We start from the raw sequence: 25,484 nt of genomic DNA, 5'->3' as shown, positions 1-25,484 counted from the left end.
CCTACAGTAAGTTCAACAACCCCCTATCTTGGCTCCTGGGGCTGTCACTCCTAGGGCAGGCCACGTCTTTCTGTGTCTTCACACAGTACCAAATGCAGTATGAACATTCCATATAGCTCTGCTGCAAGTGCAGTTTAGGGGGCCACAGCTGCCTCTGTTGTTTATCATTTTGGTGTGATCATTTTAGATGCTCTCGTTTTGCTCTAAGGAATATCTGGGCATCACTAACTTCTCCTGTTACTGTGTGTTCTCACACTTCTGCTACATGTCTGAAATTGAATAATGTCTTCCAAGACATAATCCAGAAACTGGATGTTTATTTTGATAGAATGAGGACATTTAATGCCAACATTAAATACTCATACTCATTTAGTCCAACCTTCTGTACTTAAGCAGCCTCCAGAATTTTGCTTGGTAAACTCTGAAAGTATGCCTGTCCCAGAAGGGATTGTCTAGGTGTTTTCCTGAACAGATCCCGTAACCTTTTCCATCAATTTAACTTTCAGAGTTTAAATTGGTGTGATCCTTCTTAACTGCTAAATTTTGTAAAGGCTGAATAATTTATCTTAGAAAGTGCAATGCATACCTGATCCTTTCAGGAATAAGCAGGTACCTCCTTTTAGATTTCTCATATTACTTTCTTGGGCCTGAGGTTACACACAAGAAAGTAGGAATGATTCCAACTAAGCAGCTCCCTTGGGCTGGCTGCCTCTACTAATTCCTGTGAATTCACCTCAGTGCAAAAGACAGCAATCTTTCATTGGCCCCTTCGGTGTTAGAGGAACTGCAGCAGGCAGATCCTTCTTTGATGCTGAGCACCAAGGGGACCACTCTTCACCCTCATTAACATCACAGCAACTGGTTTCCCACTATTTACCTAGACGTTAAAGCAAAGGGAACTGCTTTTAGGAAGAACAGGACAGTACATTTGGGAAGGTCTTTAAAGGCAAATGGCAGCTTGTTTCCTTTATCTCTGCTATCAGACCTTATCAAAAGAGACCAGGTGCACTTTCTGTGAACCACGGTGCTATCTCTAGAGATTGAAAACAAAAGGAAAACAAGTTAAAAAAGGAGACTTGGCAATAAAATTGTAGGCCTAGATTCTTTGCTCCCTCTCCTCAGTAAACACAATCTTTTCTTTAGGAACTCTTCCAAGAGAGCTTTATGTGATCTCATGTAGCAACAAATTAATTTTTCCCTTCTCTTTTCAATTTTTTCAAAATTTCCATATTTAGTTTTTCTTCCACACAGAATCCACAAGTTCCTTCTCTTCCATAATCTTCCCTCAGGACTTCCTCTGAGTCTGCAGAAATGGGGCTGTGGAACAACATCTCACTGCAGTGAACGCCGTTCCCTTAACACTTGCGTGTGTTCCCTAAACGCGTGTGCCAAGCCCAGTGACCACCACTCATTCCTCTTCCTGTCAGCCCTGCAGAGCCTGCAGGGCTGCTCCCAGGCACTATGGCTTTGTTCTGCCTCATGCATCAGCCATGGATTTGCTTGCTTTTGCATCACCAAGAGTTTCGCCCGAAGTGTAGGAAGGTTTATGCTTTTGGATGGAAACTGCAGCATCTGGCAATTTCAGCCAGGCAAAAGTTGGCAGCCAACTCTGGGGTCTTTGAGGGTTTCTTTGACTGTAGGTGATGGGATTTGGACCAAGGCTTTTTCTATAATGAAATACATCATCATTATCACCACCATTATTATAATATTATTATTTCTCTGCTGTTGAACAAAAAAAATATTTCTGATATGTTTCCTTGCAGCAGCATGGAAGACCTCACCATCTGTATTTTTGGGGGCAGCACCGAACTTAAAACCAGAATAACAGTAGAGGATTACCTGATAAATTCAATTTTGGCAGATAATAATTTTTTCTAATATTTTAAACATGGTTGAGCAAAACTACTTGGTAAATCCCAGTCCTGCAAGCAGAGTTGCGGAACAGCAGAGTAGACTTTTCGCCATGTGACTGCTGAGAAGGGAAAGGTGCCTGGCCTCAAGTGCCAAGTCAAGTTTCCCTCTTCCTCTGATTCTTCATCTGAGCTCAATTCTGATTTCAGTCAGCTGTCCTAGCAGAGAGAAGAATGATAAAACCAATGCTGGTCACCAGAGACAGGTCTGCACATACTTTCAAATAGAGAAGTTAAAAAAAGAAAGGGATTTTTTTTTTTTTTTTTTTTTTTTGCAGGTAAGAAAGTTTGCCTGGTCTCTTATGGAACATGGAAAAAACCTACTAATAACTAGATACAATGGTATAAAATTAGTAAATCTGTCCAAGGTCACAGGCACAAAGTGAGCCTAGGGAGGTGTTCTATAAAGGCATTTGGAAGGGAAGATTTCAAATTGGTACTGGTTTTCTCTGTTGAGCACATCACACTTAACCTCACCCATAAGCTCATGGCAGTTCTCTCATCCTGCCTTTTCTCCATACTGCTATCTTTGTGAATAACAATTTTGAGAGGATTTCCAAATGATTTTTAAAACATATAAAAATGTACTATAGGGATCTGAACCTGAGTAAAGCACCATAATCTTCTAACATCCAAAGCTAATAGTATAAAAAATGCCTAAGTATGCTTAACGGTATGATTCATTTTTATACCCTATTACTTTTAAAATCAATAGGAAATGAGTTAAGCTAAGCATTTTGTCAGATCACAGGAGCTACAAAATCTTCCCATGATTGCATCAGGGAGGGATGGAAGTGTTTGGTGAAAGGCCAAAGAAAGTCCAAATACATTTTTAACTTCAGCAATGGCAAATCAGAGAAAGGTTAAGAAAGCTGTGATAAATGAGCCTGATTCAAAACTGTACCCCCTCAATGCTCAGCCTGGAGAATGCCAAGTCCAACAACAGCCAGTGGCATTTTTGGTAGAGTCAAAGCTGTTAGGTATGTTAGCACCAATGAAGTTGCAGCACTGTGGGCACCTTGGATGACAACTCTTTTCAATGTATGAGCATTTCAGGGACCAGTCTGTGCAAGCACATCTTCAGTGCTCTGTGAAAGGTGCACTTGTGCTAACAAATGCATTGCTTGGCAGAAGTGGGGACCACCATCCTCAACACATCTCTGATGCTGAATTTATTTGTTTTATAGCTTTCTCACATTAGGTACAGATTGTTGTTGAGATATGATTTTGAAACAGAAGTATTTATGGTATGAAAACACAGATCCTCTTGAGCCAATTTGTATTTCTGTATGGGACAGTTGGACACAACCACTTCCCAGCTACACAAGCTCCTCCGGGTTTTGAGGGCTGAATCTGCTGTGACATGAAGTGAAAGAGAGATTGTGACCAGAAAGGCAAAAGCCTAATTTTCTGTGTGAAGAACATCTTGAAACTGGAGACAAAAGTTGTGCCAATTCTTAGACTTCCCAGACATTACCCTTGCTTACCTCTCCCAGCTCCTCCCCACCCCCTCTCCATTACTTGAGGGCTTTGTTGTGCTCAGGTTCCTCTGTTAATCTCAGGAACCCAGCAGGAGGCAATTGGCTTTGGCTCCTATTACATTTATCCTCTTACCATTGTTTTGGTAGGACAATCTAAAATGCGGTTGAAGTCAATACTTTTCCAGTATTTTTTTAAGAAAAGAAGTACTTTTCTCAAGAGGTTGCCAAGATTTTATAAGCAAATGTATAATTTTCCAGTATCAATCATTTCCCAAGGCAAAGGCAAGCTGAGTTATCTACTGCTATTATAGGAATCAACTGAGCTACTACATCAAGAGCTTGGGGTAGGAGAAGCCATATATCAAGAGAAGTGCATTAAAAGAAACTTCAGGCAGGTTTATTTGTTTTCCTACAAACATAAATATGTTTACTAGTCTGTACTCTGCTCAAGCCACTATTTACACAGCAACTCTGTAAGAGCAGCTTAACAGCCTGAGGAGAACATAGTAAAGGTTTTACCCTTTCTGTATCAAGGAAGGAATATTCCCTCTATCTTGCAATACATTTGACTTTTAGCTATATTTTTGGAAAGAGAAAACTGTTCAGATTGCTTAGGTGTTGTCTCTATCACCCTTTAGTAGGAGCTGCTAGTGAGACTTCTTGAAGGAACAAGGGACTAGTCTGGGTGAAAACATGCCTGGTGTTATTTGATGGTGCTGAAAGAGCAAGTACAACACAGTTTCAGTTTTCAGCTGAGAACTCAAACGCAGCATTTCCCTTCACTTCCCATGGACCTGTGCGTTCCCAGCTTGCCTCAAGCTCTTGCTGAAGTCAAGGGACCACTGAATATACACAAGAATTGCTGTTTTCTGGCTCTGCCTCAAAGGCTTGCTTAAAAACCCTGCCCAGAAAGGCTGGCCTCTACAGAATCCCAGCGGGTATCCCTCTGAAAACACCAACACCATGATTTGCAAACATGCCTCAAAATTCCTCCGCCCAGCAAAACCCCAGAAGACACTCCTCCATTCCACCGGCTCAATATTTGAGCTTAGATTTTTGCTTTTATTTCACCTGTCCTAACTAAGGCCTCATCTCCAAGCTACCAAAAGAAAGAGTAGTGGTTCATAACATGGATAATGCAAGAAAAATCACACTCATTTGTTTCAACAGGTTAGGCTTTTACTTTCATTAGAAAAAAATAATCAAAGCAGGGCACTTTTGAAAGGCCCAGGAGTGTGGATGCAAGCACAGAAATATGAAACTCTTTAATATTTGGGATAGGGCTGTCATTTTATTGCAATTCTGTTTAGCACTCAGGGTAAAGGCTATCTGACCATAATCAGTGTGACTGAATGCTTGAGCTCAGTAATATGGCATTAATGTGCCAGAGTGGAGAATAGATATACATATATAGTCTTTCTCTGATTCTCTTTAAAAACAATTCCTATTGAATTACAGCTTTCAGCATGATTTATCAACAGATTATTGTTTGTGGAAGAATGCTACCTTCCTGCTCAAACTATTCCAAGGCTGACTCATATCCTGGTAATTCATTAATACATAACATGATTCCAGTCCAGTAAAGTAATTTCTGCACTATACAAGTCATAAATCCTACAACATCAACTGAAAAATATATCTCAAATTCTCTTTCTAAACACTAATGGAACATTTTGCTTGGCTTCCCACACCCATCATCAAGAGGAGGGGGCCAGACAGAGCTGTAAAAAGCAATTTGATAGCAGTGTACTTTATAGAGTTTAACAGTATAAGAGCTACCATACTGAATGAGACCTGAGGTCAAACTAATCTACTATCTAACTTACAACAGTAGCCTATGTCACAAGCTTCATGGGAAAATAGAAGTGAAATAATCTGTCCCATCTGCCCCCTCCACATTAGGTCTCATTCTATTAGAAAGTGATTTAAAGCCTAGATTGTGAGATTTAATATGCCTTCCAAGAAGCAGCAACCAAAGAACGTTCCCCTTTAAGTTATGAAAACACTGCTGCAGAGGGGAGAACTGGAGGTGGTGGAGGGATGTGTTTGTTTTCATGTTTCAGCAGACTTAATTGCTACAACCAACACTGCAGATACTATCACTTGGCAAACAAACTTGTACTGGCTAGAGCTGTTTTTACTTCATACCTGGGGCATTTATTGTTTCTGGGTATGATCTTGAAACCCTTTTTTCTCACAGAGGCAGACTGTACCAAGAATCACAGTCTCACTGATAACCAGTGTAACAGAAAGGATTTGAGAAGTATTCCTTTCATTGACAGTGTAACATGTTGCTTACCCAGTGGAGTATTTTTTAATCTTGATGTGAGAAGCAATATGGTGCTTGTCATAAGCGAGATATTTTTGTAAGGCTCAGTGGTGCAGAATGCCAGAGAGAAAATCTGCAGAGGGAGTGAGCATCATCAGTGACAGGGAAATCATCCTGAGTTTTCTTTCTCTGAGCTAGTCTGATTTCCACAAGCAGCTCCCAGCATCTCCTCCAGAGCGTCAGTGCCTGGTTCTCGAGCTACACTGCCCTGGCAGCGGAACCAGCACGGCTGTCTGTGTATGAAGAGTTCCCACAATTAAAACACACTGGGGCCAGACTCAGCTGGACTGGATGAAAATCAGCCTGCAACAAGCCAATGTATTTTATATGTTAGGGCACATCTGTCTGATGGGGTTGAGTATGAGTGCATTTGCTTTTCTGTGTATTTAACGGGGGAAGAAAAGGAAAGAGAGGGGGAAAGGAAAGACCAACAATGAAACTTTCCACCTCTTTTCACTGAAAAGTAGAACCATGTTGATAAACTGAATCTGAGGGGCCAGATGCTCCAGCCCTGACTTCTATGCTCTGATGTGTTTTGTTATAAGATTGTGTCCTATATAAATCAATGCAAGAGGTGCATCCTAATTCTGGGACCTTCATCAGGTTATATGATTAGGACAAGGCCCATTGCTTTATTGAGTTTTATGACCAAATGTGAGTGACAGGTCACTGTCATATAAGCCAATGGTGTAAACCTCTCTGGCTATTTTTTATTTTCTAATTTGGTTACTCTGTGTCAAAGATGGCTGGAGATTCAGTGCTGCTGGTGTGGGTGCACTGATTTATTTGGGATTAAACTGGTCCTGTATATCCACATTTATCATCAATGGTTCCATACAGAAGAGTATAATGAAATCTTTGTAGCTAATCTTTAGGGGATTCTTTAGGCCAAAAATAATTCCCACAAACACCTTCTATCTGTCCTTCCCTGTATGATTAATCCCTCATTTCATACTCATTTTCAAAATGGAGATACCGTGCTGGGAGATCCAAATCTTACCCTGGGAAGGCAAATAGTGCATATTTCGTACAGTTAGAAGATGGACATTATGAGAGGTGATTACCTGCCCAGTTAATAGGACATTGTTTCAAGACCAGGCTTGCAGGATCCTTGGATCACAGACAACTACTGTGTTTTTCAAGGTGCTATTTTTCTTTCTCTCATCCTGGGATGAAAGAAGGCTTCTCCTGACAGTAGGCATTGGAAATCCTATGTAAACCATCCCTCTACTGACAGATATGTAGAGATATAAAACAAAAACCAAACCAAAAAAAAAGCCAGGAAACAAAAAATCCAGAGCTGGCCTAGGTTTGAGGTGTGTTGCCGGACAGCACTGCAAAATGCTGCCAGAGTTACTAAGGAAATTGCTTCAATGTGTCCTCACTGTTCTAGCCCATTAATCCCAGTTGCTCCACTCCATGAGCATCAAGTCTTGAGGAACACTTGTCTAGAAGTGAGGCTGAGGAGAGAGGAAAGGTAAAACAGTGGGCCATAAGAAACCCATTTGTTTTCAATGAAAGAAAAGTACAAATATCAAATATGATGCTGTTAATGCTCACGAGAGGGAAAACTCCCTTGTAGTGAGAGGGAAAACCACCTCAAATCAGCTGTACTTGGACCTCCACCGGAGAGCTTTGTAGCTAGTTAAATATAGAAAAAGTGCCCACAGAAAACTACTGGAGGGAAAATTCAGTTATTCATGAAGCAATGGGGCAAATTCTGTTTGGGATTTCCTATTGTAGAAACATGGATCACTGAATCTCCTTTGGACAAACACCAGCAATATCAACAGCAGACTGTGAGACCCTGTGCTCCAGTCCCTGGCTACAAAAGGGTCAATTACATTTGTTTAAAATCTGGTAGGAAGGTAGTAAAGAATAACCAACAGTCAAACAGGCAATACTTCAAAGCAAAGAAAAAAATGCTGTCATCCATGGCTGTAAAGAAGACCCAAGATAGCCAGGTGGCCCATGGAGCTATTCCACATGCCCTGGAGGTACTGTTCCCTGGTGGACAGTCATCTCCTTTCTTACAGTGGCTCTATCAATTCAAATGGTTGGTGAGAAGGCAACTTGAGCAGACTTTATCATGTCTGTGATATCATCAAACCCTACTTAAAGCCTACTCTGGAGGCTGTAAGGGGACTAGAATGATGCAAATGCCTTGAGCTTTTGCCCCCTGCAAAAGTTTAAATTTCTTGTGTAGGAGGATTTGTCTCTATTTTGAACTGAGATGGTGAGGGGTAGAGGATAAGTGTGGATTTAGCAGCCCAAAATACCAAAATATTACATACTGATCACTGGGCGCTCCCACTAAAAGCATTTTTTTTTCTTTTTTCTTTCTATCTTTACCACTCCCTGGAGAGATTTGCAACAAATGTGTGCGCTGTCTTTCCCCGTCTTGCTTTGCAAAAAGCAATGCCTAGAGCAGGAAGAGAAAATTAATTACAATAGAATTTCACACATTTTTCTGGCTGCTTAATGAAGCTTGAACTTGAGCAGAGCAGAGAGACTGCTTATTGTTGATTTTTTTTTGAGATCGCTGCACAACAAACAGAAACTGAATAAGCAATTAAGTTAACTGGCTCTAAAACTCATACTGGCTGAGGATTAAGGTAATTATGTCTGAGCTTACACACATTCATTGCAGCGTTATTTCATTACAGCAAGTCTTGCCTGTTTGCTTGTGGCTGGTGTCATTCTAGAACTGATCTGAGTTGTTGTCCTTCTATTACCAAAAAGGTCACAAACACAAACTCTCCTTGCTATAAATACAGCTATGTTATTTTTACTACATGTTCAAAGGAGATGCAGACCTCTTTTTGCTAGGTTTATACAAATAGATCCAACTGTTTCTTCCTGCACCCAAGTATTTACAGTACCTTAGACTTAAGGGATCAATTAAAGTAATAAACAGTAGATGGGTTTGGTATTGTCCTACAGCGATATCCCTGTCAAATGAGGGGAAAAAAATCTAATTTTTAGTCTGAGCGAAAAAAGAGACACTGGGAAAACAGTATCAGTCTCCACAATATTACTGGCAGGGCAGTATGGGTTCTTCGCCTTCTGGGTTACAAAGAAGTTTCCTTTTAATGGCTGGAATGCAGGGGAGGGGAAAGGAAGGGAACCCCCCCCATTCTCCTTGTCTAACAAGGAGCCATGGCGTGAGAACCACTCCCTAGCAGAAGTAATCTGTGATTGACAATGGTTTTCTTGGCAGCCAGGGCTAAAAATGGTTTAGCTGTAAACAGACAAATGCAGAACATTTTAAGGCCCTTTCCTAAGGCAAGGGATGCTTACAGGCACTCAACATGCAGGGTGGCACCAAGAGAGCACCAAGCTTCAGAGTTCCTGAAAAAATCAAGGAATTTTCATATCAGGATATGAGCACAAGAGAAAAAGAATACCTTGTTATGGGCAAATGTTCAGGGGCAGATTTACCAAAATTGGAGATCTGTTCTCTGGGCGGTCCAGGCATTTATATGCATGATCTTAAGCAAGCTGCTATATATGGCTTCACCCTTCCTGCCTAAAAACTGAAAGACAAATACTTTCATCTTCACAGAGAACATGAATGTGGGGAAGGCACTTGGGATGACAGGGGTGGGAGCTCTGCAAGTAACCAGAACAAAGTCTGTGGCTGATACAATTTCCCTGTAATCTCAAAGTCAGCTCTGAGGTCTACAATGAAAGGACATGAAGGAAATTAAGTGAGGTGGAGCAACTTCAGAATTTCACTGGGAATAGGAAGGAACATTTAAAATTGAAATGTGTAGAATTGCCTTGTGCTGATATTAATGATGAACATGTTTGGAGATGAATGCTCTGTATACTGGGGAGGCCACCTGAACTCAGTAGGACCCAATCCCAAATAAGGCAGACTTCTAAGGCCCTAAATGAGTGTTTTGTAAACATGTTGATTAGTAACTGAAAGAAGTCTTTATTTAAAAAAATGAAAACCAGAAGAGAAGGGCAATGTTGACAGAAAGATCATAAATCATGGAAACTCTACTATGAATCAAAACAACAGATGTAGCATGAACAACAGCATCCTTTATAAACACAAATTAGACTGTTCTGTTTCACTCTTTGGAAAGGCTAATATGCCTAAAATAAATTTCCCTGAATCTCTCATTAATGTTTTACGGTCAGCGTTGGCCGGCTGTTACAAAAAACCAAAATGTGGATGATTTATGTCCCAGAAGAGTCACTAACCCCAAACCACATTTTCCTGATGGAGCACACATTAAGAACTATAACCACTGCCCCTGACTATATTCTTCTCGCAGGGGAAGAAACAAAGTGCAGGTGATTCATACATCAGCAATTTCTTGCTCTGCATTCACTTTCCTTCTCTCTTTATTAGCAGGCTAATACTGACTGCATGAGTCACCAATTATCACCTTCAGCACCAGACAGGAACTAAATTATCACAGGGATCTCTCCACAAAGCAGGCAACACACCATGTTTGCTGGGGCACAAATACTTTAGACTTTAAACAGGAAATGACTTTGTCCTCCCCATTTCATGTTATGAAGAACCAGAATTTCTGGGATGAAGGAACTTGTCCAGCCCAAAAACTCTCTGGACTTGCACTAATCTATCTCTTACAGCAACAGATAAACTACAGTTTATCAATCAGTGTATCATGTAGAGGCAAGATGGATTGCCTGCCCTTCCTCACTGACAATGGGAAAAGCAGGATGCCCAGACCATGGTTATATTTCCATGTCTGATCGCATTAGGGGGAGAAGATCAGCTCCTGCTTTAGTCCTTGTATGGTGTGTATTAATGGTGGCTCTCTCATGCTGGAGCTCTGCACGTGAAGAAACAAAACTTGCTTGAATAGCATTTACAGAGCTCCTTCTAGATTCTCACAATCATCACAGAAACCTGATTATTTACAGAGAGCTTTTACAGCCTACTATTAATCCTCTGCATAATGAACAAATTCTGCACCAACTCTTGCCTAACTTTTCTTGAGTTTTTCCCTGGTGTCATAACAATTAGCTCAATAGTGAAACTTTTGACTGATACCACAGTGAAAGCATGTCATCACACATGAAACTCATGAATGAGGTCTTTCCAACCATCTCTAAATACATCATGAAGGGAACATTTCTTTTTAATATTCTTTCCCTGTTTTTAGCAGGTAAATCAAAACCTGGCAACTTCCCCATGTCTGACACAATCCTACAGTGTTATTTCTGCTGAATCATGTGGCATGAGCTGTGCTAATCTCAGCTGTTCCCATCCTGTCCAGCTTAAAACCAGCCTTTCACTTACTCCTTTGTGCCTAATCACACAGTCAGGGTGGAGGTGGCTTCTCAAATGATGGATGGAAGCACCAATGAGAAGCAATGGAAATATTCTGAATGGCACATATATATTCAGATCGTGATTTCTCCTTTGTGGATAAACAAAAAAGATCTAAAATACTAATGCTGTTTTGAGCTTCATAACTTTTACTTATTCAAAACCCATGCAAATAATCACATATTAATAAAATGGCATTTTCTGCACAAAAATGTAATTGAATACATCATCTTTCCTTTTCTTTCTCTATTGATGCATGCTCATCTTTTTAGCCTTTTCTATGAGTTTTTTAAAAAGTAAAGCTACAGAGTTTAAATGTCATTTCTCCAAAGGTACATGGCCAGTACTTGGAAATGGTTATGCATCTAATTAGTCACAGAATACATAAGATCAGATGACTTAGGTAACAAATCATGACATGCACAGCAAATTATATAAACCATGCTTCATTTGAATTCCCACAAAATGCCACCATTATCCCTTCATAAATAGTTTCGCTCAGCAAAGGTGAGCTCACAAATTCAACCCATTTTTTTTAGTTCAAATCTTGCAAATGCTGTATTACAGTCAGTAACTCTGAGTGACTCTGGTCTAAATAAGATAAGCCTCTGTCCCATTCAGATCATAGCAAATGAGAGGATTTGAACATAAGACTCTCTGCCTGAGGCTATTCCACTACATCACTTGGATTTTTACACTTCAACAGGACACTGGCATTCCTACTACTAAAAACATTGAAACAAGACATTTCTTCTAATCCCACCTCAGAAAACAGAAATCTCACAGGTGTTTTCTAACCTTACTTCCTATGACGGTACAATTAAAACCTGCAGTACAAATGACTAAGTATGAAAACAACAACAAAAAAATCCGCTGGAAATAACATTCTCATTATGTGAAGAGTAAGGTTAATGAGCTATTACCTTGGCAGGTCCTTTCATCTGTGAGCAGTTTATAGCCTTTCTGGCAGCTGCACTCAAAGCTGCCAACTGTGTTTCGGCAGAAATGGTCACAGCCACCATTGTTTACCAAACACTCATCAATATCTGCAAAGAATGAACAGCAAAGATTTAGTTCATGATAGCAAAAATGTAATTTGTGATTCAATTGTTCAGGGCAGGAATACAGGAATATTCAGATCCCCAAGGAGGCTGCTGTCCCTGTCAGGAATCAGGCTGGTCAGAGGTGTCCCTTCCCAGACCTGTATCTCACAAGGCTTACAAGGAGAGCTATGGGCTGAGCTGTTCAGGAGATAAAGGTGTTTCTCTCAGAACTGGAACCAACAGATGACCCAAGCTGAGGTACTTTGGTGTTAAGGAACATTCAGGGTAGCTTCTCTCTAGATGAGTGCTCTGCCTGACAGCAGATTTCAACCTGGGAAGGATGTGAATCATTTTACCTTGTATAAGAACTAACAAAGCATAAGAACACACAAAAATTTGAAGAAATAACAAAGGTGAAAAGACACTTGCATTCTGAAGAAATACTTCCATCATCCTTACACAAACAAATGCAAGGCTACATTTTCTCAGAATGAGCATTATATGTTATTTTGCTCATTATTCAGTGACACAGTGACATAGAGTGTCACCCATTTTCATGCATCAAACTTTTCTCACTTGGTGTAGCAGAAAAGGAACTAACTCTGAGCACATGTGAAATGTGGCTTCTTCAGTTATCCTGAAGACAGAGCACCTATTGAAAGCCATATATATATATATTTTATATATACATATATATACACACACACAGAGTATGAAGGACAGATCAATGGCTCTTACTTCAAATAGTGATTATGAAGTAGACTGATGAACCTGATAAGACCTCTGTTCTGAATTTCATACTGATGATTCTACTTCCCACTCCTTTTAAGTTCTCCCAAAGGTTAGGTTCTCCCAAAGGTTAGGAAGATCAAAGGTTAGGAATGACCAATCCCTTTTCCAATGCATAAAAGTTGTGAAGTAAGGATATAACATGCCACAAAACATCATTTGAAATACAGGGTATCTTTTCATCCTCCCCCAATTATAAAACCATAGATCTCTGTATATTTGAAAAAGGGGGGGGAAAAGTACTTTTATTATTTTTCAGGAGAAGAATAATGCCAGAAAATAGGTCTTTTTATGAATGCATACAATGAAGAAGTAATATGACATTGAGCCTTGGCTTTCCACTTCTGGAATTGAAAGCAAAATCTTTCAGGGAACTAAATGGATAGCAATGTTTCCTTTTGAAAAGCTTCTTGCTATAAGATCTTTGAAACTTTGAGGTAATAGCTGGCCATTTAAAGAGCAAGTCTTGCAAAATGCAAATCTAGATGCCAAAAGGTCTAAGAAGATCCTATCAAAACCAGCAAGATGATGGTGAATGAAGGGCATGCTTTAAAAATTATTTGAATTCAGCAGGATTCTTAGTGAAAGCAATTCATTAATTTTTGGAAACATATGATTCTGACATGGGAACGAGGCATGGAGCTTACCACATTTCTGCAAGTAAAATATTAACAGCAGCAAGAGGAGTGAGGTGGTAAATCTAAAAAGTTGAACAGCTGAGAGGGAAATTCAACCATCATTTCTAAAGAGCACTTTGTTGCACACACATTGACAGAAATATGTCCAAGGCTCAAACAAGCAAGAACAATGTATATTGTTATAAAGGTTTTCTTATGAGTTGCACTTAAGGCAAGGAGATGGGAAATTTGTTCTCAGACCCTCTGAACTAATACTGCTGCTTATTACTTTCGTGTTTGGTTCTGCAGAGGAGTGGCTTTTGCATTCAACCCAATTAAAAGAATGAGGGTAAATTGCAGGCAGCAGCTGTGGAACACCCTGAGTGCTTTGTGCAAAACCAGCTCAAATCTTTGCACCTTGGGTAACAAAGTTCTCAAGGTGCCCCAAAATCAGGAGTCTGTTTGTTGTCTGTGGTGCTCCAGTTCTGGCATTTGGCTGGCCAACAACAGATAACCCTGGGCTCCCAACCGGATAGATCTGGTGAAGAACACACTGAGGGTCACCTCTTTGTAACACCAGAGACAGCAATCCTTTTGGTTTCAGCTGTGATCATCTGCACAGGTCAAGACTGACAGTGAAAAGACAAGAATTTTTGGCGCAATTCCTGCAGCCTGGCATTTCCTTTTGTAGAAGTGATTCCTCCCACTCCCTAATGTGCAACTGGGATTATGGTGTGGGCGTTAGGATGGATTGCCACAAAAAGTCTCTTCCTTTAGCAGAGCACAGGTGTACCTAACGACAGTTTAGCATGCCCTGACAAAACTGTGGGACAAATGGAATTGTGAATTAAAATTACTAATATGTTATGCATCATAAACACACAGAACAGTCATCCATCATGAAGAAAGTATCTTTTACTCGTGATAAGAACAACATGACCTTTGGGATACTCTGCTGCCTGAGACTGCTTGAAGTAGAAATTACTTGCAGCCTGTCAAACACCATTCTGGAGTAACGATTGATGTTTTAAATGATGGCCCCTGGATTTCACATGTTAAATTCCAAATTCCTGTCTCTTTTCTGTGTCTCTCATGACCATGAGGGGCAAAAATGAAACCCTGTTGGCATCAGAGTGCAGATTTTAGGCTGTTAATAACTGTAACTCTACTGACAATGCACCATATTAGCTTTACACCAGCAATTCTTTGGAGTAATTCTGAAGCAGGATCTCAGTAAAACCTGGGAGAGTCCACAGGAAAAGAAAGTATTTATTCATTTCTCCTAACTGGAAAACATGACATGACCTTTTGAAACAGGAACCATCAAAACAGAATAGAGGTCAAAACTGTTAGCTGCAAAAACATTCTAAATAACATAAACAGTGCCAATGTCTCTGCTTTCACTGTATTTCTTTCCATGGTCATAGCAAGACTGACAAGGCATGTAAAAATTATTTCACTCTGTGGAGAGCAGTACATTGCTGCATTTCACTTGGAAGAGAGCAGTATCCAACTGTATGTATCGTGTCTAACTGGTTCAGAGATATTGCAAAGAGTCTGTATCCCCACTATTTTCTTTCCTTGGTCATAAATAATTTGTGTTATGAGCCATGTGAAAATAAATTATTCCACTGCATGAGACGGTGAGGCCAAATTTGTATCTAAACTCACTAGTGCCCAACTTTGTCAAGTGCCTCTTTGAACTTCACAGAGGGTAAGTGTGTCTGCCTCTCATGCTGGGCAAAAATACACAGTGGAAACCCATTGTGGTGTCTCTACCAGCTTTGACATTATTTAGTCAAATATTCCCCTTCTAATATTGGGACTGTCTGTGGAGCAGCCATAAACCTGCTGTCTTCAAACAGTTCTCAAGTGGCTCCTTGAGATGCAGGTTGCAGAAAAATAGCTCCAAATTCCCTCAGGCTCTGCTCCCCTTTATCCTCAGAAATGCAGAAGGATGTAAAGAACTGTATTTCCTCTGTGGGAGTTGTACATAAAATGCCCTGATGATACTGTGAGAGTCATTGCAGACCAGGAGGTCTGATGGGCTTTCATCAGTGCGTTGGGAACAAACCTCAAGGGATTTCTCTCAATGCAGTGAGTCAATGTTGTTAAAAGATACCTTGCTCATACAAGCTGATGATCTGCTACAAAATACCAAAATGGGACACGTGCAGATAGGAAAATACAGTATTGAAAATTATGGTCAAAACTGTCAGGTGAAGGTATGGTGTAACAAGCAACTCAGCACTCAAGCCTCCTGTTAGCTCTGCAAATGCTTCATTCAATTCCCAAGCAATTAAATACAAACAAAAGCAAAGATAAGATTTGCAACAAGGAAGCTAACACCTTCTTTAAAGTTGTAATATTTGAAGGAAAAAATCCCAATTGCAAATATTTGTCTGGAGATGGAGCTCAGCAACACCATCACAAAAGCTGTGTGTCCATGTGAACCCAGGAATGAATCCTGGGTTTACCAAAAAAAAACCCAAAAGACAACAACAACAACAAAATATATACTATAGTATAATTATCATAATAAGTGTATTAATCAATAATAAGAAATTCTTCTATTTTTTCTGAGGATCTCAAAATATGAGGGAGGCAGTGGAATCAGCTTTAAATAAAAGTATAGAAACTCAGATGCTTTGTGCTAAGTTGCATAGCTACAATTTGATCTGGCTAAGCAAGCAGACTGTTATTTTTCTTTTCATGATCTTGTGAAGATTAATGGGAATGCCTGCTCCTGTTCTACTTGCACCTTTTCTAAGCTCTGCTCAATGCAGTTCATGTTTGGAAGGAGCTAGTTCTGATCAGGGTGCATGGATGCACTTGTGTGTGCCCATATAAACCCACAGAGATTTGCCTTGCTGCATACAGGCCAGGGAACAAATTAAAAAGTAGGGATTTTAGGTAACTTAGAACTTAACATTTCACATAAGCTGCTTAAAGGCAACTGAAAGGGTAATCAACATGCAATCTTCACTTAGCTGCTGAACAATGATGGAGATGGAGGTTTCCAGAGCCTCATCACAGGCGGAAGTGAGGATCCTCCTTTCAATGGCTGGACAAATATTTGAACTGATTGTGACTGTCTAATCCTTTGCAGATGTAACATGCTACCTAGCTCCAGGAAAAGAATATACTCCCAGATCAACCTAAAATAATTACTTAAACTTCATAAGCTTCTTGTTTTTAATAATGAAAGCCAGCATGTTGGAATTAGTAATGCTATTACTGGTATACAGTGGACATCAATATAAATACATTTTCTGCAGGGTGGGCTGGTTTGCTAGCTCTTTTTGTTCCCTGATTTCCTAATTTTCCCTTGCTTTTCTTTACTTGCTCTTCCTCATGGTTTTACAAACCACCACTGTCCCCTAAAAATTGGAGCTAGTGTTGCCTTGTTGACACAGATATTAGTTCCCTGCTGCACACAGACCACAAAGTATAAAGCAGCCACAAAAATTTTAACCCCATGCTGGAGGTAGGGAAATAGAGGAACAGAACAAATAACTAAGTCATCCACACTCGAATCCAATTTCAGTGTCCAACTTAGCAGGTTACCCTGGGGTGCCAATCAGCACAGTCTTGCACAAAACACCTTGCACTGCATGCTGTTCTACGTTACAAATATTACAGAGCCACCGATGCTCAGACTGAAATGATTTTGATATTTGCCCTGCCACTTCTCAATAAAACTTGTTAATTTAGGATTAACATAAGCAGAAGCTACCAGGCTCCACTTGCAATACTCTAAATGTAATATTGCATAGCATGTTAAGTAATGCATGCCAGGGATATCTCATTAAGGTAGAAAGATAATTTCAAATCCTCAGATTCATTGGATCAGTGCCACTGTGAGAAAATCTAAATCAAAGTAAAGCACAGGCTCTGCTGTTCCATGCAGAAGCATCAAGCCAGCTGTTGTGGGGTTAGTTTCCAGGGAGTTGGAAGTCCTAGTTCCAGTTTTACAATGGATTTATCCAACATTTGGGCAAGGTGTAACACTTCCCTGCTTTACTTCGCTTGTAAAATTGAGGATTGGTAATTATCACTTGGTATTTTCAGGACCAATACTTTCAAATGCACTATTATGGAACAAGGTGTTATGAATCCAAGTCATTTGCTGTCAAAATTTTTAAGTCAAATTACAGTTGTTTTAAATTTCTGGTCTGGGCTTCAGAATGGTTTGATCCAGCAGCAGGTTCCTTGCTGGTAGTGCTTTGCACTGGAAGATTTTGTGAATGTCTGCAGGACTGTTAGGGCCACATTTACTTTAGGAAGTACAATTTCTGTTCCACCACTCCATCTGAAACTGCTCAGTTCATTGCCTCTTGCATGTTTAAGGGAGGAATAATTCTATTTATGCAGTACCTTCCACTTGAGGATTACAAAGGGCAGCAGCTTATTTTCTTCATTACATTAAAACTACACAACACTTCTGCAGGAGAGATACATTTAATTAATTCTTCTTTAACAAATGTGAAACTGAGGCAGGCAGGATAGTGCACAACATGCTTGCATCAGATAGCTACAAAATGAAATAAAGCATATATTATAGCACCTCTAATTTGAGTTCTGTGCTTCAACAACATCCTCATTTTCCCTCCCACAGTGCTAATTAACTGTAAAGTATGATAGTCATTACTGAACTGAAGTTCCACTAAGTAGCAAATGAAGATTCTCTGTTTAATTAGCTTTATAGCTGGGTTGTGGGACAAGGCATTTTCCTAATTAACAGGATTAAATCTAGACTGGGCAGACAGGAATGAATGTAATTAAAATTTAATCTTCCTCATCCTGAAAACAGGCTGCCCACAAAATAGAGAGCTTTGTGTAAATGCTCTTAGAGCATGGAAAGGTTGAGGCAGGTTTCAACACATTTCCCTCATGTCACTTTCTCAATTTTCACCTGTTATCTTTGCAATTTCACGAAGAAACCTGTCTTCCAACACAGATGGTAATCTGTCACATATGGATTTAGGTGTCAGCTATTCTCCTTCAGGACATATCCACTCTGACATTATCCACCAACCAATCAATAAGAGTCTGCCAGGCTGCCAAGAGATCAATCACCTTGTAAAACAAACATTATGTCCTATTATTTTCTTATTACAGTTAATTAGATTTATAAAACACAAAAACCTTCACAGGTGAAAAACTCAGAAATGCTGTCATAATAGGTTAGGCCCAGATTTCTCATTTGTAAAGGGGAAGGGATTTACTAAATCTAATGTGAAAAGAAAGGATTTTCATTAAAAATTTTTGCTGAACACTGAATTCTTTTCTAACCTTAAAAACATGTTAGTGCAATGCTATGAACCCAAACGGTGCAAGCTGAGGCTGTGACACCAGAATGTGAAGGGAACTGGAGACATAAAGATACAGACTGATAGTCTTTTCAATGTCTAGGCTGAGCTAAATGTTAAAACTACCCCTCCTCCCCAGTGCCCCACTGCCAGAAGCAAAGATAAACCTCACAGGAATGCCAGGAAATAAAACTACTTTTCCTCCTCCTGTAACATTTTATCAGTCAAAATGCTTTCATCAACTAAAATGCTCTTTATAAAACATTGGAGAGGGAGAAATAAGTGTGCTGTTCATTCTCCCATGTGTACTTGGGGACATCAAAGAATGTGTCTGTTTTTTATAGAGCATGTGGAAAGTACAGGACATCAGATTCTGGGAAATTCAGCTGTACCTGTGGCCACGTGGGTGAGTACAGGCAGATCTGGAGGCTGTGGGCAAAACAGTGGGAGAGAACTGCGCAAATACATTGGGCTGACTGCTTACCTACCTTAATTATTCACACAGCCACTGCCACCAGAATAATTCCATGTGCAATGTAATTATTCACACAGCCACACCACCAGAATAACTCTATGTGTAATGTTTATGCAGCAGGAGCAGAGGCAGAACTAAATGGGCTGCTGCAAGTTAATAACAAAAGAGTTAATTCAGTGTTTCTTAAGGAATAAATAAGACAGAACTATGAGGCTGACATCCCTGGCCATTTTCCTTGTGCTAGGTGTCACTAAAAAACAAGGCCTGGCTTTTACTGTATTTAATTTTTCAATATGGTCTGAATGAAGAGCAAAGGGGCAAGTGAGATAACTGCACTATTGGACCAAGATGCAAGAATCCCTAGGTTTAGTGTATGAACTCAATTTACATTTACCCATGGTTGTTTTCATTTACCCCCTTGGAATTATTAACTGCTCAGGAAAGCTCTGTGCTTATTTCCAAGAATCCCAGTTTGTTTCTAGAAAAGTGTTTGTTAAATTAAATTAAATTGGTATTAAGGGCAGTTAAAGGTACTGATGTTCTCTCTAAAATCCCAGTGAAACTGTGCTAGCTTTCCTGAGATAAAGCTACTCCTTCTGAAAGGGGAACTTGAGTACAATTAGTCCATGATAATTTAAATAGCTCTTAGTGAATCAAAGAAATTTGGATGCTGACCAAAAATTAACCCTCCAAAAGTTTTTGAAGACACTACTTCAAGCAGCCAGGGATCTGCTCTGTACCAGGGAAGACAGAGGCATCACTGAGAGCAGGATCTAGTCATATTAAAGAAAGAAAAGCTGTATTTTATAATGAAAAAGGCAATGATAAAAGAATGAAAAAAATGCTTTAAGTTTTGAATGTTGGAAGTTATGATCATGTGAGTAGTCAGCTCCCAAGTAACAGAAAGCACAGCACACTTTTCCATTATATGCCATGGTTGTTGATCCTCAGGGGGCTTTATATTGTTGAATAAATGCAAGGTCTTTTCAACAACTGAAATGCAAAATATGACCCTCTGAAGCATTAATTTAAAGGATTTGGCATTTTCAAAGGGGAGGTTCACGAAGACAAATAACAACTGCAAGTTTCTAGGGAACAGGGATATTGCCTAGTCATGAAAAAAACCCTAACTTAGTACACATGAATTTATTTTGTGGGGATAGATGGAACCCTTGGGAGGGAATGAGACAGAATGATTTACATGGCAGCTGACCCAAGTCTGCAATTTTTAAATGGAAGATAATTTGTTATATTATATTTGTCTGTCATGAACAAGTCTACACCAGACAAATGAATTGTATCTCTTTAAACCAAAAAAACCCCAAGCCCAAGGCCCAGCTGAAAACCTAAAAGTCAATTCCCTTAAAAATAGGGAAGGTGCAGTGAAAGTTTCACACATATTCTGGATTAGATATATTTGCAGCAGCAGTTAGAAGGATTCTGCTCTCCATTCTCTCTCTCTTTTTTTCATTCCATTTTTTTCTTTCTGACAAATTTCAACTGTGTTGATATCTAAAATTTGCATTTTTTTAAAATAAAAATAATGGATCTATAATTTGATTTTTCATCACTAAGGTCTGAAACTTCAACTTGTCTCTTGGAAAGTCTGAATCAATTATGTGTCTAAATCAGTCACATACATACTCAGTGTGTGTCCAATTGCTCATTTTTCTGATTGTCCCACTAGGCTTCTGACCACTGTCACCACCTACCCCCAAGAGTTTTCCATCTTTTCCTCCCTCAAATCCTACTAATTCACTCATTTTCTGCTGGCAACCAGCAACTTTTCCCCCTCTCCAGCATCTCTTCCAGAATTTATGGTTTTACCATGACCTCTTCTGAGCCTTCCTCTCAGTCCAGTACTCTGCCACCTCTCTTATCATATACCAACAGTCCAACTCCCTGTTTGGTCTAAAAAAGTGGGGGAAAAAAATAGAAACCTAGTTTTGAGTCACTTCCCAGTCTTAGCAAGTCTAGAAGCAGCTGTTTCCAGGGCAGCAGGGCTGGCCCAGATGGTTGTGGTTCTCTCTCTGGACACGACACAGAGCTTTCAATTGAGCTGCTGCAGCTGCCTGCTGGATGCTGCTCTGTTTTCCTCACACTGGATTGATCCTGTATGTTCTTTGTCTTGAGACCTGGACAACATTGATGGAATGGCCTAAAATGACTGCAGCCTCAGCAAAAAGGCCTTAATATTTGCTTCTTTAATCCACATTTAGGTAGTTATTTTGAAAATGCTTTTGTAGCTACCGGGGAACTCCTGCTCTCATCCAATTTTTGAGTCTTATCCACCTCTTCTAAAACAAACATCTCTTCTGATAAGCTGAACTTATTATTGTTCTCTCATTGGTTACTCAGCTTCCCCTCTCTCAGTCCTGATGTTTATGATGGTTTATTTCGGACACAGACGGTCTCACATCTCGCTTAGAGTCATATCAAACAAAAATAACCTCAAAACTGCCTCTGTATTTTAATATTACTTTTAGGCTTTAGTCTTCCATTTGTCATTCCTAGCATGTAAGTTCCCTTTGTGTATTCTTCTCTCACCAACTAGAAGCCTACCTGTTATCTCTGCAGCATGCATGCAGTTGATTCATGCGCCAAAAACTTCCCTGTAGCGGCATTTAGTGGGTCCAATTATACGACTCGTCTCAGGGCTTCCCCAAAGTCTGTGTTCTGAAAATCTTGCCAGTACTCAAGCCCTGAATAGGACCACTGTTTTCATGATAAAATTCCTAATTTTCCTCTCATTTAATGTTGCTTTTGTTACCTTTTTTTGGTTGGGCAGGCACATCTATTGTTTCACAGAATGAAATCACCCACTGGCTGCCTTTGGTTACTTATCACAAATGCCTCTATTTTTTTAATCATACGGTTTTGTCACTTAAAGAGGAGTGCTGGGAAGGGGAAGAGACAGGGTGATCTAGTTGCTGCAACATTAAAAAAAAAAATCTGTTGGTTTCTGTAAATAAATTGAGCAGCTTGGGATTCACACAAATATGCCTTTACCAAGAATGCTTCCTGCTTGCTTCCTGAAAATGGCATGTAGTCTCAAAACCCTTTAACTGTGCAGAATACAGGATAATGGTCAGAACTGGTTTGTCAGAAGGTAATTTATGGAAGTTTGGCTATTTTAATGGAACATTTAATTGCACATTTAATCTGTGCACCACACATATATGGAAAATTATTTTTTTAAATTAATGGTTTTGTTCCTCTTAAGAGCACTAGTTTTGTTCCTCTTAAAAGCACTAATCTAACTACTGCAGAGCCCACATTTTCACTACTATCATCCTTGATCTCAGTCTCATGTTCATGAATTAATTCAGGCACCGACTTCTCATGCAAAGCAAAGGTAGCCCTCTGCCCATGCAAAGACATAAGAGGTTTTTGTATTTATTTTTTTTCCTTGTGTTTAGGATAAAAGATAGACCTCAGCCACAAGATTTGTATTTGCCTTATGATCAGCATGGAGAGGGAAAAGTTATGTTTTGTCCTGATATGTGGCTGTAGTGGCTTGTGATTACACCTGATCTATTTTCTGATAGCTCTTTGTTGCATGTACGAAGAAGCAAACTCAAATAGGGCTTATTTTTGAACATACACTTATTTCTAGTGGCAAACACTGGGAGGGTAAGCAGCTGTAACCTGAAAGCAGAGTTGTGTATGGAACCTGATAGAAGTAGAGTTGCTTATAACGAATTATTGAAACTAGATCTTGATTTGATTATTGGGAAGTTTATTCTTGGCTGAAATTGATGAGAAGTAGGGAGAAAGCCATCTGGGGGTGGGGGAATGGCTCAGAATGAACCACTTCAGTAAACACAAAAGGGTTGCTAAAAGACAACACATACTTTAATAGCTAACTTCTAAACCTTTATCCCCTGACTTCAGACAGCTTGTGGACTGGCTTTGACAAAATCATTTGATAAAATCATTTGGCTTTGGCCTGCCACTGAAAAAAAATCAAGGCACTCTGATTCCCCTGGAGAAGGATGTTTTTCAGAGGGAGGAACACTGAAGAAAACCAGAGAGGGACTGAGAATTTGTCCTGCACTGACTTCCACATCTGAATGGACAACACAGGCCTCTTAGCACCACTATATTAACACTTTTTCTTACATTTTGTTTCTATTACTGAGCTCAAGGAGAGGCACTGTGTCCCTTGTTTGACTCTGAGGGGAAGTGGAAAGGCTAACCCAGTTCAGGGATATTGTCAAGGCAAGTAAAATGGGTACCCCACAGGTTGGGACTAAACTCTTTCCATGTCCTTAGGAGCATGTTGTCGCAATGAGTTCAGAGGGTGCCAGCTGCCCCATGTTATTTCCCAATGCACACCTCTTTAAGCTTGTACAAACAGGAGGTAGCTGAACCATATGATGTAGGACCTCTAATACCATCAGGAATTACCAAAGGCTGTGCTTATTTTCCCTTGAGGTCACCTATTCTTCAGACTAGAACACAGTTCACTGAGGGATTCCTGAGAGAAGTAAAAGGCAGGAGGTGCAAAATCAAATTTGATGCCCCTGAGGGCCGATGCATAGGAGAGGGGATGGAGATTCTACTTGGGTATCCACAGTGGGGACATCAGTGGCCTTGGGGATCAAACGAAGAGTCACACAAAGTGGAGTCTACACAAAGGCCTGAGGATAACAACCTCTGTTTTAAAAAATGAAACAGCAAATTTCAGTGCCTTTCCTATTGAGGTTCTTGACTTGAAATCCCATGAGCATTCAGTTTTCTGAAATGTCTGAGAAATTTTCCCCTAAAAAGTCAGAAGTGTATCTGACTTATTACCCTAAAACATTTGTACTACTTGCCACTCCCAAGGATCATGGTTAAAGTGGTTTATGTGCTCAGGTCAGCTTCTTCATGGGGAGTCTAAGCACTAAGTGTATCTCAATCTTGTTCCACTTGCAGAGTTGGGCATTTTTTCTCCAGCAGAGTAAGTTAAAGTATGCTGAGATCAATCCTGTCCTCCAAGCAACATGCACACTACAGCTCTGGGATATCCCAGAGTGATCCAGCCCAGATACCTTCATTTCTGTGCAGCAAGCAGAGAGATGCTACTCATCAGCTTAATGGAAAAGCTACCCTCACTCACTCCTTGTCACAGCACCTTTGACTAAGATAAGGCTAAGGGACTATCTCCTATATGCTCCTTTCCAAACCAAACTATGAATCCAAGGCACTATATCAATAGAATGTTACAAAATTGAATGTTTTGTACACCACATTTCTCTGGCACGAAGCACTGACATTATGAACCAGAGTCAAATGTAAAAAGTACAATCACCCTATTAACTACCTAACTTTTCTCAAAGATAAGACATGTAAGTAGATGACCATGGTGCAATGATCAAGGAAAATGTAATCAGAAGGGAATAAGACAAGCAGGTCTCTGCCCTTTCTGGCTTTGCCAGACATCCTCTTCAAAAACCCACTGCTGCTTGTAATTCTGAAGCTGACATTTATGTTGACATTTGCTGGTACCACAGCACTCTGACTGCAGAGGAGGTGATGACTGCACAGCTACTTCTTTCATTTGAGTTCATTCTTTCACAACATTTGCATGTATGTTTTTCCCTTTTTTTTTTTTTTTTTTGAGAAAGCACCGGAAAATGGTAATGGCTTGTTATAGCTAATGGCTCATAATGCTTATGTTCCTCAAAAACCCTATGTGTCTGTGTGGACGGAGCTGAACTGACCTCTTCACATGTGTTCAAAAAAAATTCATGCTGCTAGAGAAAGGTCAGCTGGGAAAAGCTCTCTTTGTAAGCCTGAGGATCTGCTCTAAGACCACTGATACTCCCTGCACTGCCTGGAGCATCACAGAGATTGCACACACTGCTCATGGGAGGCGCATAGAAAGAAGCTGTGGATTCAAAGCAGGAGTAGTCAGACAGCTATGAACAGATTTGCCTCTAAATGTTAAAGTTTAAACTCTTCAGGAGATAATTTAAATTCCTTTCCATTTAAAATGGTGATGTACATGCACGAATTCAACCAAGGAAAGCTTTGTATTTGGGTGACTACTTTCAATGAGATCACTTTACAACTAAGGGGGAAAAAGTTAATTCACATGAAGTCATTTGGGCCTGTCTTGTATGTTTCTCTTAGGTCAGATCCATTTTAGTTCAGAAGGCCTGTTCCAAACTTACAGTCTTGACTCTAAAGGCATTGAGACCCCTATTGCTGTGAGAAGTGT

At 39.9% G+C, this 25,484-nt stretch overlaps 1 protein-coding gene across 1 annotated transcript in view; it reads right to left on the bottom strand.

The window, feature by feature from the left end:
- SCUBE1 (signal peptide, CUB domain and EGF like domain containing 1) overlaps positions 1–25,484 on the bottom strand; it is a gene marked incomplete at its 3' end in the record, with an annotated part of 186,544 nt that overhangs the window by 30,131 nt on the left and 130,929 nt on the right. Inside the window, exon 9 of the mRNA XM_084206342.1 lies at positions 11,964–12,086. Within this exon, the coding sequence (XP_084062468.1) occupies positions 11,964–12,086 (123 nt within the window). The remainder of the gene's footprint in view (positions 1–11,963; positions 12,087–25,484) is intronic.

Source organism: Fringilla coelebs (assembly GCF_963513975.1).
Source record: "Fringilla coelebs genome assembly, chromosome: 5".
Lineage (NCBI taxonomy): Eukaryota > Metazoa > Chordata > Aves > Passeriformes > Fringillidae > Fringilla > Fringilla coelebs.
This window is presented reverse-complemented; position numbering and strand designations above follow the sequence as displayed.